Source organism: Apodemus sylvaticus, chromosome 5 (genome assembly GCF_947179515.1).
Source record: "Apodemus sylvaticus chromosome 5, mApoSyl1.1, whole genome shotgun sequence".
Lineage (NCBI taxonomy): Eukaryota > Metazoa > Chordata > Mammalia > Rodentia > Muridae > Apodemus > Apodemus sylvaticus.
The window spans coordinates 109749698-109774066 of NC_067476.1; the positions used below are offsets into that span (position 1 = coordinate 109749698).

Sequence of the window (24369 nt, forward strand, 5' to 3'; positions counted from 1 at the left end):
TAGAAATGGTGGTGTGCAGTGAGCTGAATTCTGTACTACAGTAGCCCGAGTATTCTTGTCTCTTCCTGTGAGTCAGAAGAATGCTCTGGTGATAAAAAGACACAAGCTTGCCCCACCCCCAAGGAGCTGAACTGGCAGACCTCAGGAGAGCTTCTTTAATACCAAGGTGTGGTAATGGTGAACTGGAGGGAACTATAGGAAGAAAGGACTTCAGGGTAGAGAGAGGAGGTTTCTGGCCACGAGGCCCTCCTGACCATAAATTTTGGCTTTATAGAATTAGCAACCAAATTGCAAGTGGAATGCAAGATGATTTTAATTTAATGGTGAAAACACATTGAGTTGAGACTTCCTTACCCTGAAGCTGTTACAGCTGCCAACTGAGGTGATTGTTCTTGCCTGTTGTCGTGGAGTTGCATCTAAACTCAGGCCCTCTGGATCAGCAAGCACTATATTCACTGAGCTATCTATTCAACTTACAGAGGTTTATTTTCAATGCTAGAAAAAGCAGGAAGGTAAAATAATTTAAAAACAAGAGACTCCTGTCTTTATGTGGCATATCTAGCATTCATTATATGGTTTCTCCTGGTCCTCTGTTGCTCTGATTACTCAACATTAGCTCAAATTCTCTACGAGCCTGGTGGAGCAGAGGAACTGTACAGAGCGCAGACAGGTACAATATTATCCCTTCCAGAGTCTGCCCTCAAGCTGTGTGCTGTGTTCCCTTTTGTGATAGGAAGACCAAACTCAGAAACATCCAGAATAGCACAAAAAATACTATACATTTCATCTTTCACAACGTGTTTGCCTCTTCTGTTTAATCAAATTGTTGATTGTGTGATCATTTCTGCATTAATCATCCCTCAGACCTTTCTCTCCAGATGGGCTTGTCGCCAGTATATTTCTAGTCAGCTGAGAGAGGACACCGTATCTCAGAACTGAAGAGAACTGACTTTAAATGCTGACATTAGGGGTAGTGTGGCGCATGCCTTTGATCCCAGCACTTGGGAGGCAGGGGCAGGTGGATCTTGAGTCCCAGGCCAGCCTGGTATACAGAGTGAGTTCCAGGACAGCTGGCGATACACAGAGAAACCCTGTCCCAAACCCCCCACTCCAAAAAAAAAAGGAAAAAATGGACACATTTGACTTATAGGCTGGAGAGGTGGCTCAGTGGTTAAGAGCACTGGCTAATCTTCTAGAAAACCTGAGTTCAATTCCCAACACTTACACTGCAGCTCACAAATGTCTGTAGGTAACTCCAGTTCCAGGGGAACTTATTTCAGGCAAAACATGAAATAAAAATAATGCTGACATTAAGCAATTCAAATAAAATCAAATCAAACAGAAAGAAAGCAAGTGTATGGAATGTCTAATTAATGTAACACTCTCCATTCTTTGACGTTTGATAGTTTGGAGTGCTTGGCAGCCAGCACAGAATCTTTTATACAAACAGAAGGTGATTAAACTAGTTTTGCTCTACTTTGGATAGACGTGTGGATTTTTAAAAGATACTATTTCAAAAGCATTACCCTCAGTCACAAACAGAAAACTTGATAAATGCCAACTATAAATACTTGGAATGTTTTGAATTAATCTTTAATGCCAGTACCTCGACACTGTTGATGCAAAAAACCAGCTCTCACCTCAAAGTGGGTGGAAGATGGTTTATTCTGGAGCTCAATAAGAGTGACCACGGCCAGGGACACAGATTCACTTGACCTCAAAATCCATGTTCTCACGTGGAATCAGCTTCATGAATTTTTTTTTATAGTAACAAAAAAAAAAGTCATAAATCAAAACAATGTTACTGGGCACATCATGTAGGTGGGTTGTCATAATGGGGTAGACAGAAAACCCTGCTACAAGCTTTAGATACTATCAGAGAACATTCTTAGCCCTTTGATTGGAGAAGTAGAGTTTTTTTTAAGTTAATGCATTCCTAAAGCTTTTATCTGCTAGTCACAGGATGTGAGGTCACAGCTGTTATGTCCAAGCAGAGGTGGGTGAGGAATGGGACTTGGGGGCTAAAGATAGCTTGAGATAACTTGTAATTAGGCTCTGGACCTGCAACTTCCACTCTCTTCACATCCATGAAGTTCTAATCAGTCAGCCTTTGCAGACAGCTTCTCTCCAAGAATTCTTATTTACAGCAGAGTCTGGTATCTCATAAGTATTCAATATCTTCTTCCTGAGTAATCATATGTGAATATGCTAATTATACAGCTAAACATTTTATAAACTTTGATTTTTTATATATATATATACACATATACATATACATACATACATATTTATGACAGGGAGGCTTGGATAAACCTGGATCTTTATACAAGTGCTCTACCACTGAACTGCACCTCAGAACCCTCAGTTTTCCTCTTAAAATTATTAGTGCATGTATATGCAAGTACACACTTGTGTGTGTGTGTGTGTGTGTGTGTGTGTGAGAGAGAGAGAGAGAGAGAGAGAGAGAGAGAGAGAGAGAGAGAGAGAGGAGACTCATGCACATGCCACAGTATATGTATATGTATATGTGTGCATATATGCATGTGGTGACAGGGATGTCCATGCCACGGTGTGTGTGTGTGTGTGTGTGTGTGTGTGAGAGAGAGAGAGAGAGAGAGAGAGAGAGAGAGAGAGAGAGAGAGAGAGAGAGGAGACTCATGCACATGCCACAGTATATGTATATGTGTGCATATATGCATGTGGCGACAGGGATGTCCATGCCACTGTGTGTGTGTGTGTGTGTATCTGTGTGTATGTCAGAGGACAACACTGGAGAGCCGGGTTCTTTCTGTCTGCACATGGTGTCTAGGGATTGTTTTCGGTCTTGTTTTCTTTGATCCTGAGTACCTCTACTCATCGAGCTACTTCCTAGACCTTCCTCAGATTAATTTTAAAGGTTGAAAAGTATCGTAAGTAATTTTGTGGCCGGGCAGTGGTGGCACACGCCTATAATCCCAACACTTGGGAGGCCAAGGCAAGTGGATTTCTGAGTTCAAGGCCAGCCTGGTCTACAGAGTGAGTTCCAGGACAGTCAGGGCTACACAGAGAAACCTTGTCTTGAAAAAACAACCCCCCCCCAAAAAGTAATTATGTTTTGGTGGGTGGGGGTAGGGGACAGGGCAATGGGAGGTTTGTGTCTTTTGGTTTGGTGTTGCCAATCTCCTACAGGGGCTACGTATGTTAAACATGCTCTCTCCCACCAACTTACTCTCTCGGCCTTCTCCATAAAGTTTTAAAAGCCTTCTTTCAGTGGCAAGATTTTAGAGAAAATCTAAAACAAATTAACACAGCTAAATGTGGTGGCACGTGCCTTCCCAGTACACTGGAGGCAAAGACAAGCAGATATCTGTGAGTTCCAGGCTAGCTAGGGCCACCCGGTGAGGCCTTGTCTCAATAAACAAACATAAATTTATCAGTACCCATACTGAGAAATTTCCCTTCAAATTTAGCAAAGCCTCCATGTTAATGGTAGAGACAAAAAGGTAAAGGCCAAAAGTAAAAGCAACATCCCCCACCTCCTGCAGCAGGACCTAAGTGTGGGAAGCTGACTGGGTGACTGAGACGCCTTGTGTAAACAGTTGGAGAGGAATGATCCCTAAGGGTTGCATCCCAGATGGCCAATCTCAGACGCTTGGTGTTTACTACAAGACAAACTCTTTTCAGATACTTCACACAAATGGTTCAGAAAGCAAAACCAGGTAATTCCTTTTAAGAGCTCTATAAGAACCCCATTTTCTCTCAGAGGGATGAGAGTGCTAAGGTCAAAGGTGAGTACTACCCACCCACCCCCAGACCCTGAAAACTTGTTTTAAAGGAACTCTGAATAATATCAGAATAAATATCATTAAGTGTAAAGCCAGATAATCAAGTTTAAACAGACTTACATCTTTACATGTCTATCTCCTGAGTTTTCTCAAAATCAAGGAAGTGTTAATGTGAATAAATAACAATTCATTATTAGAACTACCGATTTGTTTGAAAATAGACAGTGAAAATTTAAAACCAAGAGCACAATTTTATGATGTGTAATGTCTCAAAACCACTCATGATTGTGCGTCCCTCATTTTTAAGCAGTTAAGTCTACCTTAAATTGAAATTTAGGTATTTAAATACACATTAAAATTTTACACAGCCGGGCGGTGGTGGCGCACGACAGTAATCCCAGCACTCTGGGAGGCAGAGGCAGGCGGATTTCTGAGTTCGAGGCCAGCCTGGTCTACAGAGTGAGTTCCAGGATAGCCAGGGCTACACAGAGAAACCCTGTCTCGAAAAAAAAAACAAAATCCAAAAAAAAAAAAAAGTTAAAAAAAAAAAAAAGGCTGTGCATGGTGGCACACACCTGTAATCCCAGCACTTGGGAGGCAGAGGCAGGCAGATTTCTGAGTTCGAGGCCAGCCTGGTCTACAGAGTGAGTTCCAGGACAACCAGAACTACACAGAGAAACCCTGTCTTGAAAAAAAACAACAAAAAATAATAATAAAATAAAATAAAAAATTTTACACAAACAGTATTGGATTTTTTTTAATTCTCAAGGAATAGGTCTGGTGATTTAGGGATAGCTACATCATTAAAGTTAGTTTAATTAAAATCAGCAAAATACTATAGCTTACTATAGTGTGATGTCTCTAACCCTTCTAAATAAGCCAAAATAATTCATTACACACTTAATATACAGCCCAGCAATAACACTTATTAATGGAGCGAGAATGAAAAGCCCAAGGCCAGGGATAAATGTGTTTAACAGACCAGAGCTGACACAATGTGTTCATGGAGACTAGATGTGGACAGAAAATGCTGTAGAACAAACAACACCAGAGTTAGAAGAAAGCATTTAACTGAGGACTCCCCTACTGTTTCAGAGTCCATGCTCATCATGACAGCAAGGCAGAGGGCATGCATGGAGCTGGGCTGGTGCTGAGAGTTCGAATCCTGACCCCGCAGGAGGCAGAGAAAGACCCTAGGGAGCAGGGAGGGAGCATATGAAACCTCAGAGCCCATCCCAGTAACGCACCTTCTCCAATAAGGCCACATCCCCTAACTCATCCCAAACAGGTCCACTGAGTACCAACCACATTAGAACTCATGATTTTCTGATGCATTCTACTTTGGGGGTCCTGGGGGTAAACACTGTTACGTTTGATTGATTGATTTTAGTATTAGGAAGCAAATCTTATATATCGGGCCAAGCCACACATTAACTGTTTTACTAGGCCACACCCACAGCCCCTAATCAACCTAATTTGACCTGGGACAACCAAAAAAGATGAAACCTTAAGATTCTAGACATCATAGGATTATAAAAATGGAAATGGCCTTAATATAAAATTTAATTGTTTCCCATTTTCTAGTATAAAAAGATGGATTTCAAACTAATGTAATTTTTAAGAGACCATAAGTTAATTTTATTTAAATCTAAATGTAACAAAGTCTCACAGTTGATTATTTCTCTCTTAACTCACACCATATGCATTTGTTTTCTGCCATGTACCTTTCAGCCTTTAGATGATATGAATAAACTAGTTATTGGTCTGAATATGTTTTAATACAGTGCTAAGGATCAATCCCACAGCACAGCATTGTCCAAACTGAGCTACACCCATAGTCTAATATGAGTTCCTTAATTAAGAGAATAACAATGGGGCCGGGCAGGGGTGGCACATGCCTGTAATCCCAGCACTTGGGAGGCAGAGCAGGTGGATCTCTGAGCTGGAGACATCTACAGAGGAAATTCCAGGACAGCCAGGGCTACACAGAGAAACCCTGTCTTTGGGAAAGAGGTGGGGGTGGGGAGGAAAGAATAACAGGGACCTTTATGATTTGTATTTTGAATACTTAATTGAAGCATAAAATTAAAAAAAAAAGTCATAAGGATCTAGGTTGAGGGGCAAAGTTCTTCCTTCTCCTGTGCTCCAGCCATCTCCTGTTCTCTCATAAGTACTCATATCATTTCAGGTGGTTGGACCAGCGGGTTGAAGTTCCCCCCCACCCCCACCCCTCCTCCTGCTCCCCAACCCCCCATCCCCCACCATTGGGGCATTAATGCAAAAAAAAATTCTTTCATCATCTCAAGGCTACAGGCATCTTAACATCGCAGCCATTCCTTCAGCCTCGAGCTGAGATACTTTCTAAAAAACATCAAATCAAACCAAACAACCAAACAACCAAACAAACAAAAGTGCCCAAGGCTGCCCGACATGATGGCATACACCTGTAATCTCAGTACTTGGAAGGTGAAGGGCTGTAAGATCCAGAGTTCAAAGCCAGGCGCTGCCACAGAGCCAGTTTCAGGACACACTGGGCTACAGAATGAGACACTTAGCACAGTAACTACTAAAAGCTCTTGCTAGGTGTGGTAGTGCAAGCCTGTCATCTCTGCATTTCAGGGGCTGAGACTGGAGGATCTAGAGTTACAAAGTAGCCCAGGTTACATAGCAAGCTCCAGTCCCAAAAGGAGTCAAATGCTATTAGGTATCAATTTAACCTTCTAGTAAGTATCACATTCAGAGCCTGGGTTTTAAAAGGTAAATTGTCAAAGGTGACTAACAGGAAAACTTCATGCTATTTCTTTTTGGGCATGCACAATACATGGACATGATCTAGTGTGTTGTCTGTTCATTTTCAATGATTTTTTTCCCCATACAAAATAAAACAAATTCATTTTTTATTTTAAAATAGAATTTATTGAACACGGCAGTAAATTCAATACACTGAAAGATTTGTTGTTGTTTTTCTTGTTAGAATTGGCACACGATGAGGAGAGCTTAACTTACTGCTAAATTAATACTCCAAAAATTTTAAGTCAAATTATGTTCCATAAAAAGTCTAATAGTGTTATAAAAATATTAATTTACACTAACTTATACATAGAAAAGTGTTAGAAAAAGAATCTCATATTCAAACCAACCATCCAAGAAGTAAAAATCCAACTATGCACCCTTAAAAAGGTACTAATTTGAGTACAATGTAGAAGGGGAAGAAGTGGACAAAAGCTACTGAATTTACACTCACTTGTCCTATGGGGACATTGCAGGCAAATCAGATATATGTTATGTATTTTTTTATGTATATTTCAAAGGAATAGGAAGCTGTTTATAGTATTTTTAATGCCTAGTCAAACCCACCACATGGTGAACTGATCATCTACTACAACCTTGAGTTGATGCAATCTATTTTTCTTATTTATAGAAAACTACAAGCCGGGCGGTGGTAGCGCACGCCTGTAATCCCAGCACTCTGGGAGGCAGAGACAGGCGGATTTCTGAGTTCGAGGCCAGCCTGGTCTACAGAGTGAGTTCCAGGACAGCCAAGGCTACACAGAGAAACCCTGTCTCGAAAAAAAAACCAAATCCAGAAAGAAAGAAAGAAAGGAAGAAAGAAAGAAAGGAAGGAAGGAAGGAAGGAAGGAAGGAAGGAAGGAAGGAAGGAAAAAGAAGGAAAAGAAAAGAAAAGAAGAGAAAAGAAAGGAAAAGAAAACTACAAAGGCTTCTTTAACTAGTGTATTCTACCCATCGGGAGTACAACTGCCAGCTTGAAAGGTCACTGACAGGAATCGAACTGGAGTTCGGTCAAGTCAGTTGACAGACTAGATATGCCTCACCCCACTTCTCCTGAGAGCAGACTCCCAGGAGCTGGGCATGCTGCTGGGGGCATAGCACCAGCTCAGTGTGTGCAAGGCCCTGGGTGCAAGGCCCATGACTGAAAAATAGTTTTAGAAATATGGACATTGAAAGAGCAAAGGCATTTAGAAAGCCCACTGATAGTTATTACAGGTATGCCACTCTACCCAAACCTGTATGCACATGTAACTAAAATACTCGAATGCCAGCAGCATATGGAAGAATAAGATTTCCTTCAAAAGAACATTAAATCACATTCTAGTATAAAGTATAATTTTGAGCTAAAGTTAGCTGCAAGCTAGAAGAAAATAAAAATGTATTTATGATTAATGAGTACACCAGGCATCAGTGGTACACACCTTTAATCTCAGCACTTCGGAGGCAGAGGCTGTTGGATCTCTGAGTTCAAGGATAGCCTGGTCTACAGAGTGAGTTCTATGACATCCAAGGCTACACAGAGAAACCCTGTCTTGAAAACAAACATACTAACAAACAAAAAAAAAAGATGAGTGATTTCTACTTGATAAGCCACAAGTGTGGAACTTTCTAGGAAGTATTTTATTTTACAATAAGTACTAATAAATACAATATACTTTGTTTGAAAGCATGATCAAAGTAAAAAAAAATGTCCAACTTCCCCACCTCTTAAAAGTTACTGGTGTTAGGTTAGCAGGAGAGGAAGAGGTGACAATTTTTCAAAGCCAAATTTTCAACTCTGGTGTCAATTCATTTTGATTTCCAAGACAAAGTATTTCTGTAGTTTCTTTTCTTTCTGGAGCTATTTTCAACTATATTGCTAGGAGGGCTATTTAAGTACACATGAAATTGGCAGCGAGGGTAGATAGACTCTAGGAAATTCATTTTGTTATTTATAGTTACTCAGTAAGTTGTGTCAGCAGCAGTGCTGGGGAAGGCACTCTGAACAAGGTAGGCAAGTGCTCCAACTCTGAGCTAGCTCCACTCCAGCCCATACAGAAGACTTTGATTACAACAATATGATGGCCGGGTCAAACAGACAATGCTTCAAATAAGTCAGGATTCAGATTTGTAGATGTATTCAAGTTTTTCTGGAGCAAAAGTTTAGATTAGGAAATTAAAATATTAGTTACAAATTAATAAAACCAAATTATTTTGAGAAATTGTCTTATTTCAACATGATTTTAGAAAGAATAATTTTCTTTAAAATTCTTCATAAAATTGTAACTGGGGCTTTTGAATATCACTACTTGAACGGGAATGGAGACGTTAGTAAGACAGCTGTGTTCGGCAGACATTTTCTTGACCTTTGAAGAGAAATGGCGCTTATCTCCCACTGGCAGCCCTTCTGCAGTAAACAGGAGGCCCACGCCTGCCCCTGGAAGAATGGCGGGCTGGCGGGCTGGCAGTCCTGCTTCTATGTCATTTACTCAGCAAAAGTTAACAATTAAACAAAAACGCATTTAAAGTGAACTTTCATTCTAATATCAAAGGTCTAACCCACTTTTCAATATGCTTGTCTTCCTTTGGACAAGCTGAATTAGCCTTAACAGGAAAGACTGGATTTGCTCACATCTCCTGTGTAGTATTTATGCCGAAATACAAAATCCTGAGCTTTTGCAATGACTTGTCACCTGGTACTTTCTTAGAGAAAATTTTAAAACTAAACAAAACTGAAAGATAATTTTCACCTCCAATTTCTAGAAATACACCTGAAAGAATGAGAAGGAATTTTTTTTTTCAGGTTGCAGGCTAGCAAAGTGGTCAACTGCTCTGACCACTCATGTTGGAGGTGAGAACAGGGCTGAACTTTAGTACACTGTGGTTAGCCGTACTCACTTATAAAGAAGGACTGGAAAGCAGGGGGTGGTGATGACATGGGGGTTGTCAGGATGGCCAAGGCAAACAATAAAGTTATACATATAATATCTAGCCAGATAAGAAAAACATTTAAAAGAAGAAATCTTACCTAATCAATGGAATCAAATGTCAAAGATCAGAAAAAAAAAGAACTAAAACTTAAAAGTAAGTACAGAAGTTTAATCTGCATCTTCAAGTAAACCATGTACCAATAGAAACTAGATTCAGTTTTGGTATCCTTCTAATGACTACCTCTATGTGTCCTTCTACCTAAAAAACAGTCTAATAGTATGCGTATGCAGATGAAGGAATTTAGGTCCTCAGGATTAAAAAGGGTTACAAGTTTTTAAAAGCATAAACGACAGGGTGAAGAGATGGCTCAGCAGTAAGGGGCACTGGTTGCTCTTTCTGAGGATCTGGGTTTGATTCCCAGAACCCACAGGGCAGCTGACAGCCATCTGTAACTCTAATCCCAGGGATCCAACACCCTCCTCTGGTCTCTGTGGGCACCAGGCACCAGGCACAAATGTGATGTACAGACAGATGCATACAGGCAACACCCATATACATGAACTGCCTTCTTGCAGTCTTTAAGTATTTATTTCTGTAGAGGGGTTAAGAGTTGCATAAATCTTTAACAAAAACATCTACTCAGAAACTTGCTTTGACATTTATACATAATCTAGCCTTAGAATTTGGAGAAATATTTCAGTAAGAAAAGTACACAGGAGCCAGACAGCCTTTAATCCCAGCACTTGGGAGGCAGAAGCAGGTGGATTTCTGAGTTCGAGGCCAGTCTGGTCTACAGAGTGAGTTCCAGGACAGCCAGGACTACAAAGAAAAACACTGTCTCAAAAATTAAAAAAAAAGAAAAAGAAAGAAAGAAAGAGAAAAAGAAAAAAGAAAAAGAAAAGTACAAAGGAAGATCAGGGTAGCTTTTTTTTTTCTTTTTTAGAAAAATATAACATATCTAATACATTTGGAAACTACACAAACCCTATGTTTTTAGCTGATTGTGAAGGCACAGCTTTAACATGATTAAGAGAAAATGCATTTTCACTATGTATGATGGGAGTTTTACCAGCTCATAAAAATATATGGATTTGCAAACACCACTGTAACTGTTCCCAATTTTCAACCCAAACTTTGATTTAAAACTTGCCGGACAAGGTATTGACCAGCGATAGTCCCAAACCTTTGGGAGGCAAAGCCAGGAGGACTGAACTCCAGTCTTGACTCTATCTCCGAGAGCAAAAAAGAAAAAAAGGCCCAAATCTATTTGTAGAAAATCAGTAACACATCATTATAAGTCCACGTAATTACTGTCGTGCAATCTGCTCATCGGTCACCACTGGGTTTTCTTCACCTGTTGAACAGTCCAGGTGGTCCATCACCTAGGCAAAATAAAAGATATCAGAAAATTCAAAGTGTAAACTGGCCTCCCAGTCTTCAGTAATTTAGCAAAAGTATTGTGTTTTTGTATGACATTTATGTGTGTTTTGCATGTGTGGACGCATGTTTGCATCTAGGTACGCAGGCACTTGTACGCACATGCGTAGGGCTGCCTTCCTCAGCTGCCTTCCACCCTAGTTTCTGAGATGAGCACTGCTGCCGAGACAGGAGCGCACCTGGAGCTTGCTAACCAGAGAGTACTCCAGGGATCCTCCTGTCTCAGCATCCCATCCAGCCACTTTCCCCAGCACTGGGGTCACAGATAAACCCACTGAGCTTAGCTTTCGTTCTTCTTTTACTTTTATCGTGTTAAGACAGTCTGATTTCTGTTGCCCTAGGTGGCCTGAAACTCACAGAGATCCACACGCCTCTGCCTCCAGAGTGCTGGGGTGAGAGGCAAGGCCGGCCTGAGCCTGACCTGGGAACACGGCTTTTTAAGTGAGTGTGAACATCTGAGCTCACACCTACATGCTTGTCCAGAAGCACTTTACCAAGCTATCTCTGCTCCCCACCCCACCCCTTTTCCCTTTTATTGATACAGTAAAAATTTTCTCATACAATATATCTCAATTACAGTTTCCTCGACCTCTTCTTTTCCCAGCTCCTCCCCATGTCCCCTCCCCTCAGGATCCAACTGAGCTACTCCTCAGCTGCCACCACCACCCCTATTTTTTTTAAAAAAAGACCTATTTATTTGTTTATTTATTCATTCATTCACTCACTCATTCATTCATTCAATGTATGTAAATTATACCATTGGCTCTCTTCAGACACACCAGAAGGGGGCATCAGCTCCCATTACAAAAGGTTTTGAGCCACCACATGGTTGCTGGGAATTAAACTCAGTTCCTCTGGAAGAGCAGTCAGTGTTCTTAACTGCTGAGCCATCTCTCCATCCTCACTACCCCTATTTTTAACTCGAACACTCAGGAGACAGAGGCAAGCCAGTTTCTGGGAGGTCATAGCTAGCCTGATCTAAATGGTTTGGGGCAGGACAGTCAGAGTTACATAGAGAGACCTTATCTCAAAACTAAAATAAGGGTAACCCTGGGACTAGAGAGAAATGTCTCAGAGATTAAGAGCACTTGCTCTTAGTCTGGTCCTCAACACTGGCTTTAGTGAGATCACAGCTGCCTGTAACTCTAATTCTAGGGGTATCATTTGCCTTAGGCCAGCAATCCTGTACACACACACACATGATTTAAAAATAATAAAAATAAACCTTAAAATTAATGAACTTATAGAGCATTTCCTTTACAACACTGTCCACATCAACATCATCTTTTAACTTTTCAGAAGGATGAATTTTAGGACTTATGGCCCATATGAATGCATTTCCTGGTTCTCCCATTAATCTACTTCCCAGTGTGAATATTCACCTTTGTAGTAGTTGGAATTCCATTTCAAAAGAAGATTTATGAGGCAGTGTGCCCTTATGTTAGTAGAAAGCTAAAAATGGTTCCAGAAGTTAGTGTGAGAACACCTGCTGGCTCTGCAACATTGTAACCTTATGAAGATAATGTAAGAATAATACATGAGGCTCCCTTTAATTCCAACACTCAAGAGACAGAGGAAGTCAGCTCTCTATATGAGTTCCAGACTAGCCTGGACCACATAGCAAGTTCAAGGCAAGCCAGGGCTACATAGTGACTCTATCTTAAGACACACACAAGCACACATGCATACACATGCATGTGTATATATACACACATATGCACACATGCACATACTCACATTCCTCTCAAAAGAAGCAAACAAGAACAACAAAACAAAGAAAACCCCACCACTGTCACTGAATCAAGCTGAAACTGATACATAAAGTTTGGATAATATTACATAACAAAAAAATCCTACTAATAAAAATGTAAAATCACTTAAAACCCCTGAAAACAAATCAAAATGCCTTTGCTAAAAGAACATTTTAAAGGCATTATAAGTGAATTTTTTTCTCATTTCAATTCTACCCATAATCTACACATTTTTACAACATATATTTGGGAATGAAGGAAAAAGGAAGTGCTTAAATATTTAAAATATTTTGTCCTATTCTTCAGATAAAACTCTGTTAAAATAGAAATTTTTAATATCTTTGTAAAGGTTGTCAAAGACTTTCAGACCAATAAATGATTATGCTTTCTTCATTATTGAGAATCAGAAGACAGAAAATCCAGCAATATAAATGTACCTATTTTTTTTTCTAAATATTTCAGGTTTTTGTTTTTTAAGAGGAGATTGGAGAGAATGACCATGACTCGGAGAGAGAAGGATTAGAGGTAGGAGCTGCAGGAAAGCAAGCCTCCAGCCAGAAGATAAATGTGAAGACGCTTGGCCAAAGAAATCCTTGGAGTGTGAAGACGGTTTTTCTACCATAACTCCACAAATATCCTGTTGTTTCCACGGAATGCTTGCCAGGGCCTGCCTAACTCATCCTGGGGAGCCTGCACTGTCACAGCTACACAGGATTGTCAAACAATTTCAAGATGGAGATGGTCATAGGAAGGAAGAATTGTTTGCCTTTCCTCTGTTTCCCGTTGACATGATCAGGCAGAGCTGGTCATCTCTCTCTTCTCTGTCTCTCTCTCTCTCTCTCTTTTTAACTAAAAATTTTTTTGTTTTGTTTTTTGTTTTTTTGGATTTTGGTTTTTTCGAGACAGGGTTTCTCTGTATAGCCCTGGCTGTCCTGGAACTCACTCTGTAGACCAGGCTGGCCTCGAACTCAGAAATCCGCCTGCCTCTGCCTCCCAGAGTGCTGGGACTATAGGCATGCACCACCACTGCCTGGCACTAAAAAAAAAACAAAAAAACAACAACAACAACAAAAAAAAAAACGAGATTGTTCCAAATGGATTTCTGGACTTGCCAGACAAGTTGAGGCTTTCAGGTGCCAGGCACCTCAACCAATGGGGATACTTTCAGTAAAGCCCACCTGTCAGCAACCACAGTTATAAAGGCCCTGGCCATTTATTTGGTCCTTTATCTGCCAAAGATAACACCTAGATTAAAGTAGTTTCATATTCATAACGGGTATAGGAGAAAAAAATTCAAGGGATTACTTAACAAGTGGGAGCTCTGAGTTTCTTCTTTAACAACATAAAAATACACAATAAACTTCAATGAATTTAAAAACAGATAAAAGCTGATCAAGACAGACAGCATTAAGCATTCTACAACTTGAGACAGAGGGTAAAGCTGTGGCATAGTTTAGTCACACTTAAAATTATAGCCATGCACATATAGATAGAGTTAGGGCCCTTTTTTTCTGACAAAAGGCCAGAAGTGTGAGGAGACCGGTGGAGCCTGGAAGGGACGGTGGTGGGTGGGGTAGGCACACTGCTTTCCTTCTCTGTGATCTGTGTACCCTGGCACCCGCCCTGAACAGTAAGAGCTATGTGCCTGGCATTATAACAGGCTCTGCTCTCCTAATTCTTGGGTATTACACTGGGCACTATAATCCCAGCCTAAATATAGATATATTAATTAACCAGCCATGGTCATACTCCTGGCATGCAGGAAGTTGAGGCAGGGGAAATCTGAATCTCAGCCAGCCTAGACTATGCAGTGAGAGACATGCACCCATGTCTCCAGAACAAAGCAAAACAAAACCAAAGCAAACAACAATAAAACAATTTCAAGGTCTACTAATTGAAAAGTTACCATCGCTACTTCCTATTCTCCAAGCTTTCGGTAGAAACAACACAGAGGTACACAGAGCAAAACTGAGGGTCAAGTACATAAAACTCAACAAATCAACACAGCCAAAAAAAAAAAATGAACTGGCAACATTTGTTTACTAGGCAGTCTGTTTGGAAAGCTGTCCTTTAAAAGGGGGCCCAGCTAACCTGACATTTCTGAAGCTCTACTTGTTTAGAGCTGATCACGGAAAGCTGTCTAATAAATCAACCTGAGAAACAAGTTCTCGGTCGTCAGTCAGTTTAAGTAGCTTTGAACCCCAACTCGTGACTCAAAGCTTGTGACTTCTAAAAATAATTACAAGTACTGGTGACATTAGCAGACACTGTTCCAGATGCCAACAAGCTCAGAGTCTGTTACCCATTAGAGGAAACAGCCTGTTCAAGCTACTGCATGGACCTCACTGCATTTGATTTACTATTAGAGACACAAAATACCACTCTCCCCAAACCGTTATGCTCTCTAGGGGAAAAAAGTCATTTATTAACTCTACATTAATTAGAACTCTGGCTTCAAGTAAAGTCAAATAAATGGAACTGAGTACTGTAGGTTTAGAAGTATCCAGAAAACGTCAAAGGAAACTGGCTTTGAAGCTACACAAAAGAATTCATAAATAATTTTTCTAAAATTATGTTATTTTAATGTAATTGTAGAAAAATTCTTTTCATGAGAAATTTACAGAGAGGATTAAAGATTCCAAGTCAAGTACTATAGCACTTACATGATGACGTCTGCAACTTACGCCATCAGGATCACCACAGTCATTAAAAGACAGGCTGAATGTATAGAGCTTGCATGACATGGGCAAGGCCACAGGTTCAGTGCCTGGACACTTGCTCCCACCGCCCCCTGGACCAAGTCTCCAATGGAAAGTTCTACACCTCCTCCTTTAATTAAACTACAAGTTAAGATTCTCTTATCTGAAATACTTGGGACTGAAATTGTTTGAAACTTTTGGTATATTTGCCTATTCATGACAAGATATTTTAAGGATAAGACCCAAACAAGAAATTAACTTATATTTCACATACAACTCCTATACAGAGGCAGAGTCCATGCTGTCAGAGCAAAGGCATGGCAGCAGGGAAACCTGAGAGCTCACATCTGACCCACAAGTAGGAGGCAGGGGAAGAGCTAACTGAACGGGTCCCCTCGAAGCCTGCCATCATTGACATACATCTCCCAGCAAAGCCACACCTCCCAATCCTTCCCAAACAGTTCAGTCAACTGGCAGTCAAGCATTCAAACATACTGACCGAGGAGGGCCATTCTCACTCAAATCACCATCCCTCTGAATCTCAGATCTTAAGAGCATTTTGAAATTTAGACTAGAGATGTTTTAACCTCTATCACCATCCTTGTACTCAAAACAGATATCTGACATTACAATGAACCAAATTATTAGTATTATTAATAGATTCTGTTTTATTTTACTTCTTTTATGTTTATTTCAAAACAACTAAAATTTTTTGAAACATACAAAAATGACTGTGTATAAAGATTATAAAGAGTCAGGCGGTGGTGGCGCACGCTTGTAATCCCAGCACTCTGGGAGGCAGAGGTAGGCAGATTTCTGAGTTCGAGGCCAGCCTGGTCTACAGAGTGAGTTCTAGGATCAGCCAGGGCTATACAGAGAAACCCTGTCTCGAAAAAACCAAATCAAAAACAAAACAAAAACAAAAACAAAAAACAACAACAACAAAAAAAAAAACCCAAAGATTATAGAGAAAGTAGGTCTATTTTGTGTTTTAAAAGTTAATAGTGATAAGGATGGTGGTGGCACACGCCTTTGATCCCAGCACTCAGGAGGCAGAGGCAGGCAGTTCTCAAGTTCCAGGACAGGCAGAGCTATACAGAAAAACCCTGTCTCAAAAACAAAACAAACGAAAATCAGAAAAAAAAAAATCTAGATAGTGAACTGAAAAAATATAAACCAACAAAACAAAGTTTTGAAGCTCCCAACTCTTTCAAATAGTAACAAATTTGTAGTTAATGGTATGTTGTGACACTGTCTTAAGAACTGGCATATAAGCCGGGTGGCGGTGGTGCATGGCTGTAATCCCAGCACTCTGGGAGGCAGAGGCAGGAGGATTTCTAAGTTCGAGACCAGTCTGGCCTACAGAGTGAACTCCAGGACAACCAGGGCTACACAGAGAAACCCTGTCTCAAAAAAACCAAATCAAAAAAAGAGAGAGAGAGAGAGAGAGAGAAGAAAAAAGAAAGAAAGAAAGAAAGAAAGAAAGAAAGAAAGAAAGAAAGAAAGAAAGAAAGAAAGAAAGAAAGAAAGAAAGAAACTGGCAAATACTAACATATTCATTGGTTAACATGAAATGCAGTCTTCAGAAGTAAGTTATTACCCTATTTCTATTTTATACTGGGACGAACTGAGGCACCAAGAGCAAGGTAAATTTTCCAAGGTCAGAGCTAGAATGACTAAATCAGTTTTCCAGTATCCCCTGCCACCAGACTCTTGATCTTTACTAGGTGTTATTCTGTATTCTGAAAGTCTTTGTGGAATAAAATAATGAATGCCACCTTACACAAACAATTAGCCTTTGTTTTCAGATACTTTAAAATGGATTTTCCTATAATTAATTGTTTTATTTAGTTGCTGTGTCACATAGGGAAGCCCCTTATAAAGGTTAGGGTTTTTTTCTTTGGTTGTTTGGTTGTTTGGTTTTGTTTGTTTTTTTGAGACAGGGTTTCTCTGTGTAGCCCTGGCTATCCTGGAACTCACTCTGTAGATAAGACTGGCCTCAAACTCAGAAATCCGCTGGCCTCTACCTCCCAAGTGCTGGGATTAAAGGTGTGTACCACCATTGCCCTGCCCGGCATAATAGTTAGTTTTAATGAGCACTTTGACACAACCTACAATAAGCCAGGAAAGGGGCCTCATGAGAGATCGTCTAAAACGGGTTGCCCTGTGAACATGTCTATGAAGGATGATCTTGTTTGGTGGGAAGACCCACCTACTTTGGGCAACACCATTCCCTAGGCAGGAGGACAGGAGACTTCCACGGAATGAACGGAGCATGCCAACTGAGCACTGGCCCGTGCGTGGATTCATTTTCTCTTTGTTCTCCACTATCGAAGCTTCTAGCTGCTTCAAGTTCCTGCTGCCTTGCCTCACTGCATGATTGGCTATAGCCTGGAATTATGAGCCAAAACAAGTCATTTTTCTCCTAAGCTAATTTTGTCAGGGTATTTTATTATACCAGTAGGAAACAAAACTGAACCCCTGAAGCCTGCCTCGGGGACTATTACTGTCTAGCTGCCCTGAAACAGAAACGTATATATTTTTAAATATATAATTATTAAGAGTGAAACTTGGATGGTCTAGGGCAGAACATATGCTCATGACAAATATGGATACTCACTGGTGGAATTCCTTCTATATCCTCCCACCATCCCCTTTCTCAATAAACATAGAAAGGGAAAAGAAGAAAATGCTAGAAGAAACCAGAGAAACATTAAAAAAAAGTAGATCTCCAAAGAAATGCATGCTTTTAGGTATATAGTAACTCTCAAATAATCAGTTATTTCCAGTGTGGGGAAGCAAAGAAAGACCTGGAAGCTACACACAAAGGGCTCAAGGTGGCTGTCCCTCCTGCAAGAGAGGGAGGATGGGACAGTTAAAGGGGGCCTTCACTTCTACCTGAGACATTCATTTCTCATTTTAAAAAATATTTATTTCTTTTCATTTATTTTGAGACAGGGTTTCTCTGTGTAGCCTGGCTGTCCTGGAACTCACTCTGTAGACCAGGCTGGCCTCGAACTCAGAAATCTACCTGCCTCTGCCTCCCAAGTGCTGGGATTAAAGGCATGCGCCACCACCGTCTGGCTATTTCTTTTCCTTTTATGTGCATGAGTGTTTTACCTGCACATATGTCTTTATGCTGTATCCCTGGAACTGGAGTTATGGTTGATTGTAAGACCCCATGTGGGTGCTGGGAACTGAATTCAGGTTCTCCGTAAGAACAGCAAGTGTTCCCAAACACAAGTCATCTCTCTGTCTTTCTTTCTTTCTTTTAGCATTTATTTGATTCTATCTACTCAATAATGTATCTCTGTGTGGATATGTGCATGGAGTGCAGGAAGCCTCTGAGGCTTGTAGGAACCCCTGGAACTACAGTTACTGGCAGTCGTGAGCTGCTCAGAGGTCAGTGCTGGGAACTGAACTGTGGTCCTGTAGAAGAGCAATACACATTCTGAACTCCCTCCACAGCCTCTCCTTTGTACTTCTTGTTTAAAAAGTACAAATATGAAGGCTGGAGAGATGGCTCAGTGGCTATGAGCACTTGCTACACTTGTAGAGGATCAGAGTTTGGTTCCTAATGTGGACCTGTAACTCCCCCTTCAAGGAACCTTCCAGTCTCTGCAGGCAACTCCCCACTAAGCATAAACACATCTTAAACTGTTTTAATTAAAAACACAAATATGAGCTGAGGAATGGTGCCAGACTCTGACAATCTCAGCACGCAGGAGGGTAAAGCAGGAGGAATGTTGAAAGCCCAAGGCTCTCAGGGACTATGTCTGAGCTCAGTGCAGCCCAGACTACAGGGAGAGGCCCTGTCTCAAAAGAGTCAAAACCCAGATACAAACCAAGAAACAAACATATATAACTCTGTAATTCAAACACACAGAAAAAAAATGACTGCAGTAAAAACAGTCAACAGATGTTTATAACATTAACTGCCAATAACATTAATGTATTCACTAAGTGGAGGAAAGGCCAGATGTGTCATAATGAACATCTTTTCAGATAGTTTTTACCATTTCCCAGAAAGTCCTGTAAGAAGAAATGTCTGGGTAAAAATAAATGATAAAGAATGGCAGCATGTATAATGAAATATGAATGTACAGCTAGTCGATATTTTTTTTACAAGAAATAATAAATGAAATATATAAAAAATAGAAAAGCAAGTGGGGAACTGCGGATTGGACCATCCCACAGAGTAGCCATCTCCCTGAAGAAGGAAGCACAGTGCTCTACTTATAGCTGGGTCACAGGATTCTTCTTGTGTTTTTAATACCTCAAATTTTTCTATAGTAAATGTTTTTATAATAAAATATTTAAGAGCTGTAAAGATGGCTCAGCAGTTATACACTGTTCTAGCAGAGGACATATCTGACAATCTATTCTGACTTCTGAAGGCTCCTACACTCCATATACATACTTCCAATATACATAATTAAAAATAATAAAAATAAATCTATAAAAAGCACATAGAGAGCTGGAGAGGTGGCTCAGCAGTTAAGAGCACCGACTGCTCTTCTGAAGGTCCTGAGTTCAAACTTCAGCAACGACATGGTGGCTCACAACCATCCATAATGAGATCTGACATCCTCTTCTGGAGTGTCTGAAGACAGCTACAGTGTACTTACATATAATAAATAAATCTTTTTAAAAAAAAAGTACATATAGCTGTATTGAAAGGCTTCCTTACAGTAAAGGTGCTGGTGATGAAAATAAATGACATACACTGTTTAAGATAGTGTTTGCATTCAATATTGATTTTAAATTCTACCCTAAACAAGGGTTTGGTACCTGTCCTAAAGTAGTATCTGTGTTATCTGACTTCCTTGTCGTGATCTGCCTCACACACTGTTAAGTGCTCTGAGCAGTGGAAACGTCTCCGCAGGTCTGTCTGAGGTGTTCTGTTCTGTTCTTCCTCACTGCTTTGTACACTGGCACTCAGACCTGCATCTGGTTGGTTCTGACTCCTGCCTCGGCTCCCTTTCTGGTCCTATAGGCACTTTGAAATATTAACTGCCTCATGCTGAGTCCCCAAGTCTATGGTCTCCTTCAGAGATCTTGAGACTTCCTCTTCCTCTCCCGCCCTAAATACATCATCAGACCATATTCATTATGCCTCTAAATTTCTCTTCACATCCAGCACTTCATGTACCGAGGCTTCTAAGACCCTATGCACTCTCGCCTCCAGCTTCCATCCCCTCAGGTCCTTTGTCCACACTCAACACTAGCTCCCAAAGCTTCAGTCAGCTCTCAGAATGTGCCAGATCTCTTTTCTTGGACCTGCTGAAGACATGGTTCCTCTAAGATAGACAAATATCCCAGTTCTAAATGAGATTTGATGATTTTTTTAGAAGCCCTTCTCCAAATCACCCATTAACTTGCCCTGAATCCTTGGCCATGGATGCCCCACCCCGAGGTACCAAGACACTCTGCCATTATCAATACATGCAGTACACTCTATTGCTATGACTCTGTCTGCATTTCCTAGTAACTGTCACAAAGTTGCAGGAAGAGTTTTGCTTATAACTTGTTAATCCTATAAGAATCAATATCTGAAATCATACTTACCTCATGCTCAACAAATAGTCATTAAATGCAGAAATATAAAATTATTAAAGAAGATTAAAAAAGCCATTTTTTGGAAAAGATACTCAAAAGTTAGCAGTAGTTTAGGACACATTTTCATCTCATTAATTAATTGAAATAGGGTCTCTAATTTGCTACGTTTGAGGTTAGCCTTGAACTCCCATCTTCCAACCCCCACCTCCCAAGAGTTGTGACTGTACATGTGGAACACTATGATACTCTTTTATTTAAATTAAAAAGAAAGATCTAGGGGGCTGGAGAGATGGCTCAGTGGTTAAGAGCACTGACTGCTCTTCCAGAGGTCCTGAGTTCAATTCCCAGTACCCACATGGTGGCTCACAACCATCTGTAATGGGATCTGATGCACTCTTCTAGTATGGCTGAAGATAGCTACAGTGTACTCATATAAATAAAAAAATAATCATGAATCTTTAAAAAAAGAAAAAAAGAAAAGAAAAAAGAAAAATCTAAGCCAAGTGGTTGTGGCTGCAGCACAAACCTTTAATCCCAGCATTTGATAGGCAGAGGCAGGTGGATCTCTGAGTTTAAGGCCAGTCTGGTCTACAGAGTAAGTTCCAAGATAGCCAGAGATACACAGAGAAACCCTGTCTCAGAAAACAAAAGAAAACAAAAAAATAAAAATCTAAACTTGCCTACCACATGGGAACTTTAGGTTTGATCTCCAGCATTAGGGGGGAAAAAAACCAATGTAGGTATCATCTTCATAGAAAAATTATCAGCTATTTTAATAATTTAGTGAAGGACCCTGTGGCCACAAATACCTTTTGTATACTTAAGTTCAGGCTTGCCCAATAGCACTGATAAGTAGTCAAAGCAGGTATTATTATTATTTTATTTAAATCTCAAAAGGAAATTATAATATTTACCAGAAAGAATTCCAGTTATAAAAGCCTGTAACAAAATGTTGGCGTCTCTTCTTAAACGCTACTGAAGATGCTGTGAGCTATCTGAACTGCTTCTCTGGTAAGGATGTCTGCAGCCACTTACTCCAAGGTGAAGACTCTGTTCAGGTGACTAGTGACATGTGTCAGGGGAGTTCAAGGAGGCAGTTCATTTTATTAGCACAAATCAGAAATAACTCCTTGACAAAATGCCTCTGGGAAGGGGTCAGTGTAGTGGCCTGAACCGAGCAGGAAAGGGTTTCTCAGCTCTCTTCAATTTCAGCACAAAACAACTTTCCTGGAATTCCAAACACATGAAGGAGAAGGGGGGTAGGGAGAAGTGGGGGGAGGGAGATTGGGGAGGGGCAGGAGGAGGGAGAGGGAGAAGAGCTTTTACCTCTGTTAAAAAAACAACTCAGCCGGGTGATGGTGGCACAGGCCTGTAATCCCAGCACTCTGGGAGGCAGAGGCAGGCGGATTTCTGAGTTCGAGGCCAGCCTGGTCTACAGAGTGAGTTTCAGGACAGCCAGTGCTACACAGAGAAATCCTGTCTCGGGGAGGGGGGGGGGAACTCAAGTGCGCGCCTTTAAACTCAGCACTTGGGAGGCAGAGGCAGGTGGATTTCTGAGTTTGAGGCCAGCCTGGTCTACAGAGTTAGTTCCAGGACAGTCAAGGCTACACAGAGAAAACCTGTCTCGATAAACCAAAAATAAAATAAAATAAAAGCAGCTTATTAAAAAAAAATAACTCAAACATCAGATCTGAAATTACGATTTCTTTGTTATACAAACTTTAAAGAGCAGCCTTGATATTGAAGCTAGTTTGGCACATTCAAATGCTGGATCGAACATGCATGTTACTATAAACTTCTGGTTTGGTTTGGTTTGGTTTGGATTTTGGTTTTTCGAGACAGGGTCTCTGTGTAGCTTTGGCCGCCCTGAAATTCACTCTAGTGCAGCCAGGCCTGGAACTCAGAAGTCCACCTCTGTCTCCCAAGTGCTGAGATTAAAGGCCTGGCTTCACTATAAACTTGTATTGCCAGTTTCAAAACCCAGTGCCTGGTGTCACAGTGGCACCTTGCGTGTTACCTATGTGGACCTGAATGCTCATTGTGATGCTACTGTGCTCGACAATGTCCTCCTCCCACAGGACTTCACAGTGCTCTCAGTACTCGATGGGCACCGAGACCCATGGGTGCAGCAAGCAGATGCTAGCAGGACTGAAGAGGAAGAACTCAGGGCATTCTGGGTAACACGAAATTTCTGACACACAGAGAGTTGCTGTAGCAGAGCAGCTGGTGAATTATAAAGTACAAGCACATACCTGATAGCTGCTGCCTTTCCAGAACTTTCTCATTTCCTTACGACACCAAGCAACGACTGAGACAGTAATGAGTGTACAAGGTACTAAATAGAGGAGAGCAGGCTGCCCCGTCTTCATCACCATCAGGACAACAAAGGTAATTATCATGCCAACAGCATAGGCTGTGGGGAAACAGAAGTGCAGATCAGTTCTACATGCTTTCCTTCCCCACTAAAGTATTAGTTTTCAAATATGTCTGAAGACATCTTTAAATAAGACGTAGTTTTAAAATTGTGTGTTTGTATCTGTGTGGATTTGTGACTGTGAGCACCGGCACCTGAGGTTAGAAGTGTCAGATGTCCTAGAACAGGTGCTGGGCTTTTACGATTGCCTGTGACTTCAGCTCCAACAAGGTCTGATGCTTCTGGCCTTTTCCGGAACCTGTGCTTACCTGAGTGTGCATACCCACACAGGCACAGACACACAACTAAAAATAAACCAAATCTTAAGTTTGTCCTACAAACTACATACATACTACACACATACTACAGACTTCCTTAACTATTGCACACCAAATATCATATGAATGTTTCCTGCTGATCTGGAATATTCTATGAATGTAGGATCTCAGGCAATTTAGTCTAGCTACATAAAGATGAGGTGGTGGACGATCAGGGAGGCTGAATGAGCTTTCCAAAGTTACACAGCAGAACTGACAAGTAGCCCAGCACTGCCTGAGTGTTCTTGACTTAATCATGCTGGCTGGTACTGGGTGTTACTGCCCTTAGAGGATGCTGCACTCAACGCTTCAAGCTGCTTTTCTTGTTTTTACAGAGTCTGTTTCCCTCCCTTTCCCCCCTCCTCTTCTCCTCTTTCTCTCCTTACTTCTCTTGTGCTCTCTGCACATCTTCCTCTTCCCTCTCTTAGCTTTCTTTCATACTGTTAGGGGTGGCATTTCTAGTGACATCATTCTCTGACACCACAACACAGAGATTTAACTATATGGACTAGAAAGCCTTCAGGAACATCTGTGGCTGTGGTACAGGCCATTTGTCTAAGCATTCAGAGCTTCAGATATTGAAATATCTATGCAGAATATTCAGAGGTATCAGAGCTTTTTATTTTAAATTTCCTATTATTAACACTTCAATAAAAAAACAGAAGTAATGACTGCTTGCTATACCAGATAACTAACAAAACATTAATTCATTTACTTAAATTCTTTTCT

At 40.8% G+C, this 24369-nt stretch overlaps 1 protein-coding gene across 4 annotated transcripts in view; it reads right to left on the minus strand.

Annotated features, from left to right (window-relative positions):
* Positions 1-7332: 7332 nt before the first annotated feature.
* Sppl2a (signal peptide peptidase like 2A) overlaps positions 7333-24369 on the minus strand; it is a 42120-nt gene continuing 25083 nt past the window's right edge. For 3 of the 4 annotated variants that reach the window (XM_052183515.1, XM_052183513.1, XM_052183516.1), the window contains 2 exons: positions 23163-23323; positions 7333-10846 (listed from right to left, as the gene is read on the minus strand). In XM_052183515.1, coding sequence (XP_052039475.1) covers positions 10772-10846; positions 23163-23323 — 236 coding nt within the window. In that variant the 3' untranslated portion in view covers positions 7333-10771. Of the gene's footprint in view, positions 10847-21831; positions 22138-23162; positions 23324-24369 lie in introns of those variants that run through there. The other variant, XM_052183514.1, reaches the window with a different exon arrangement.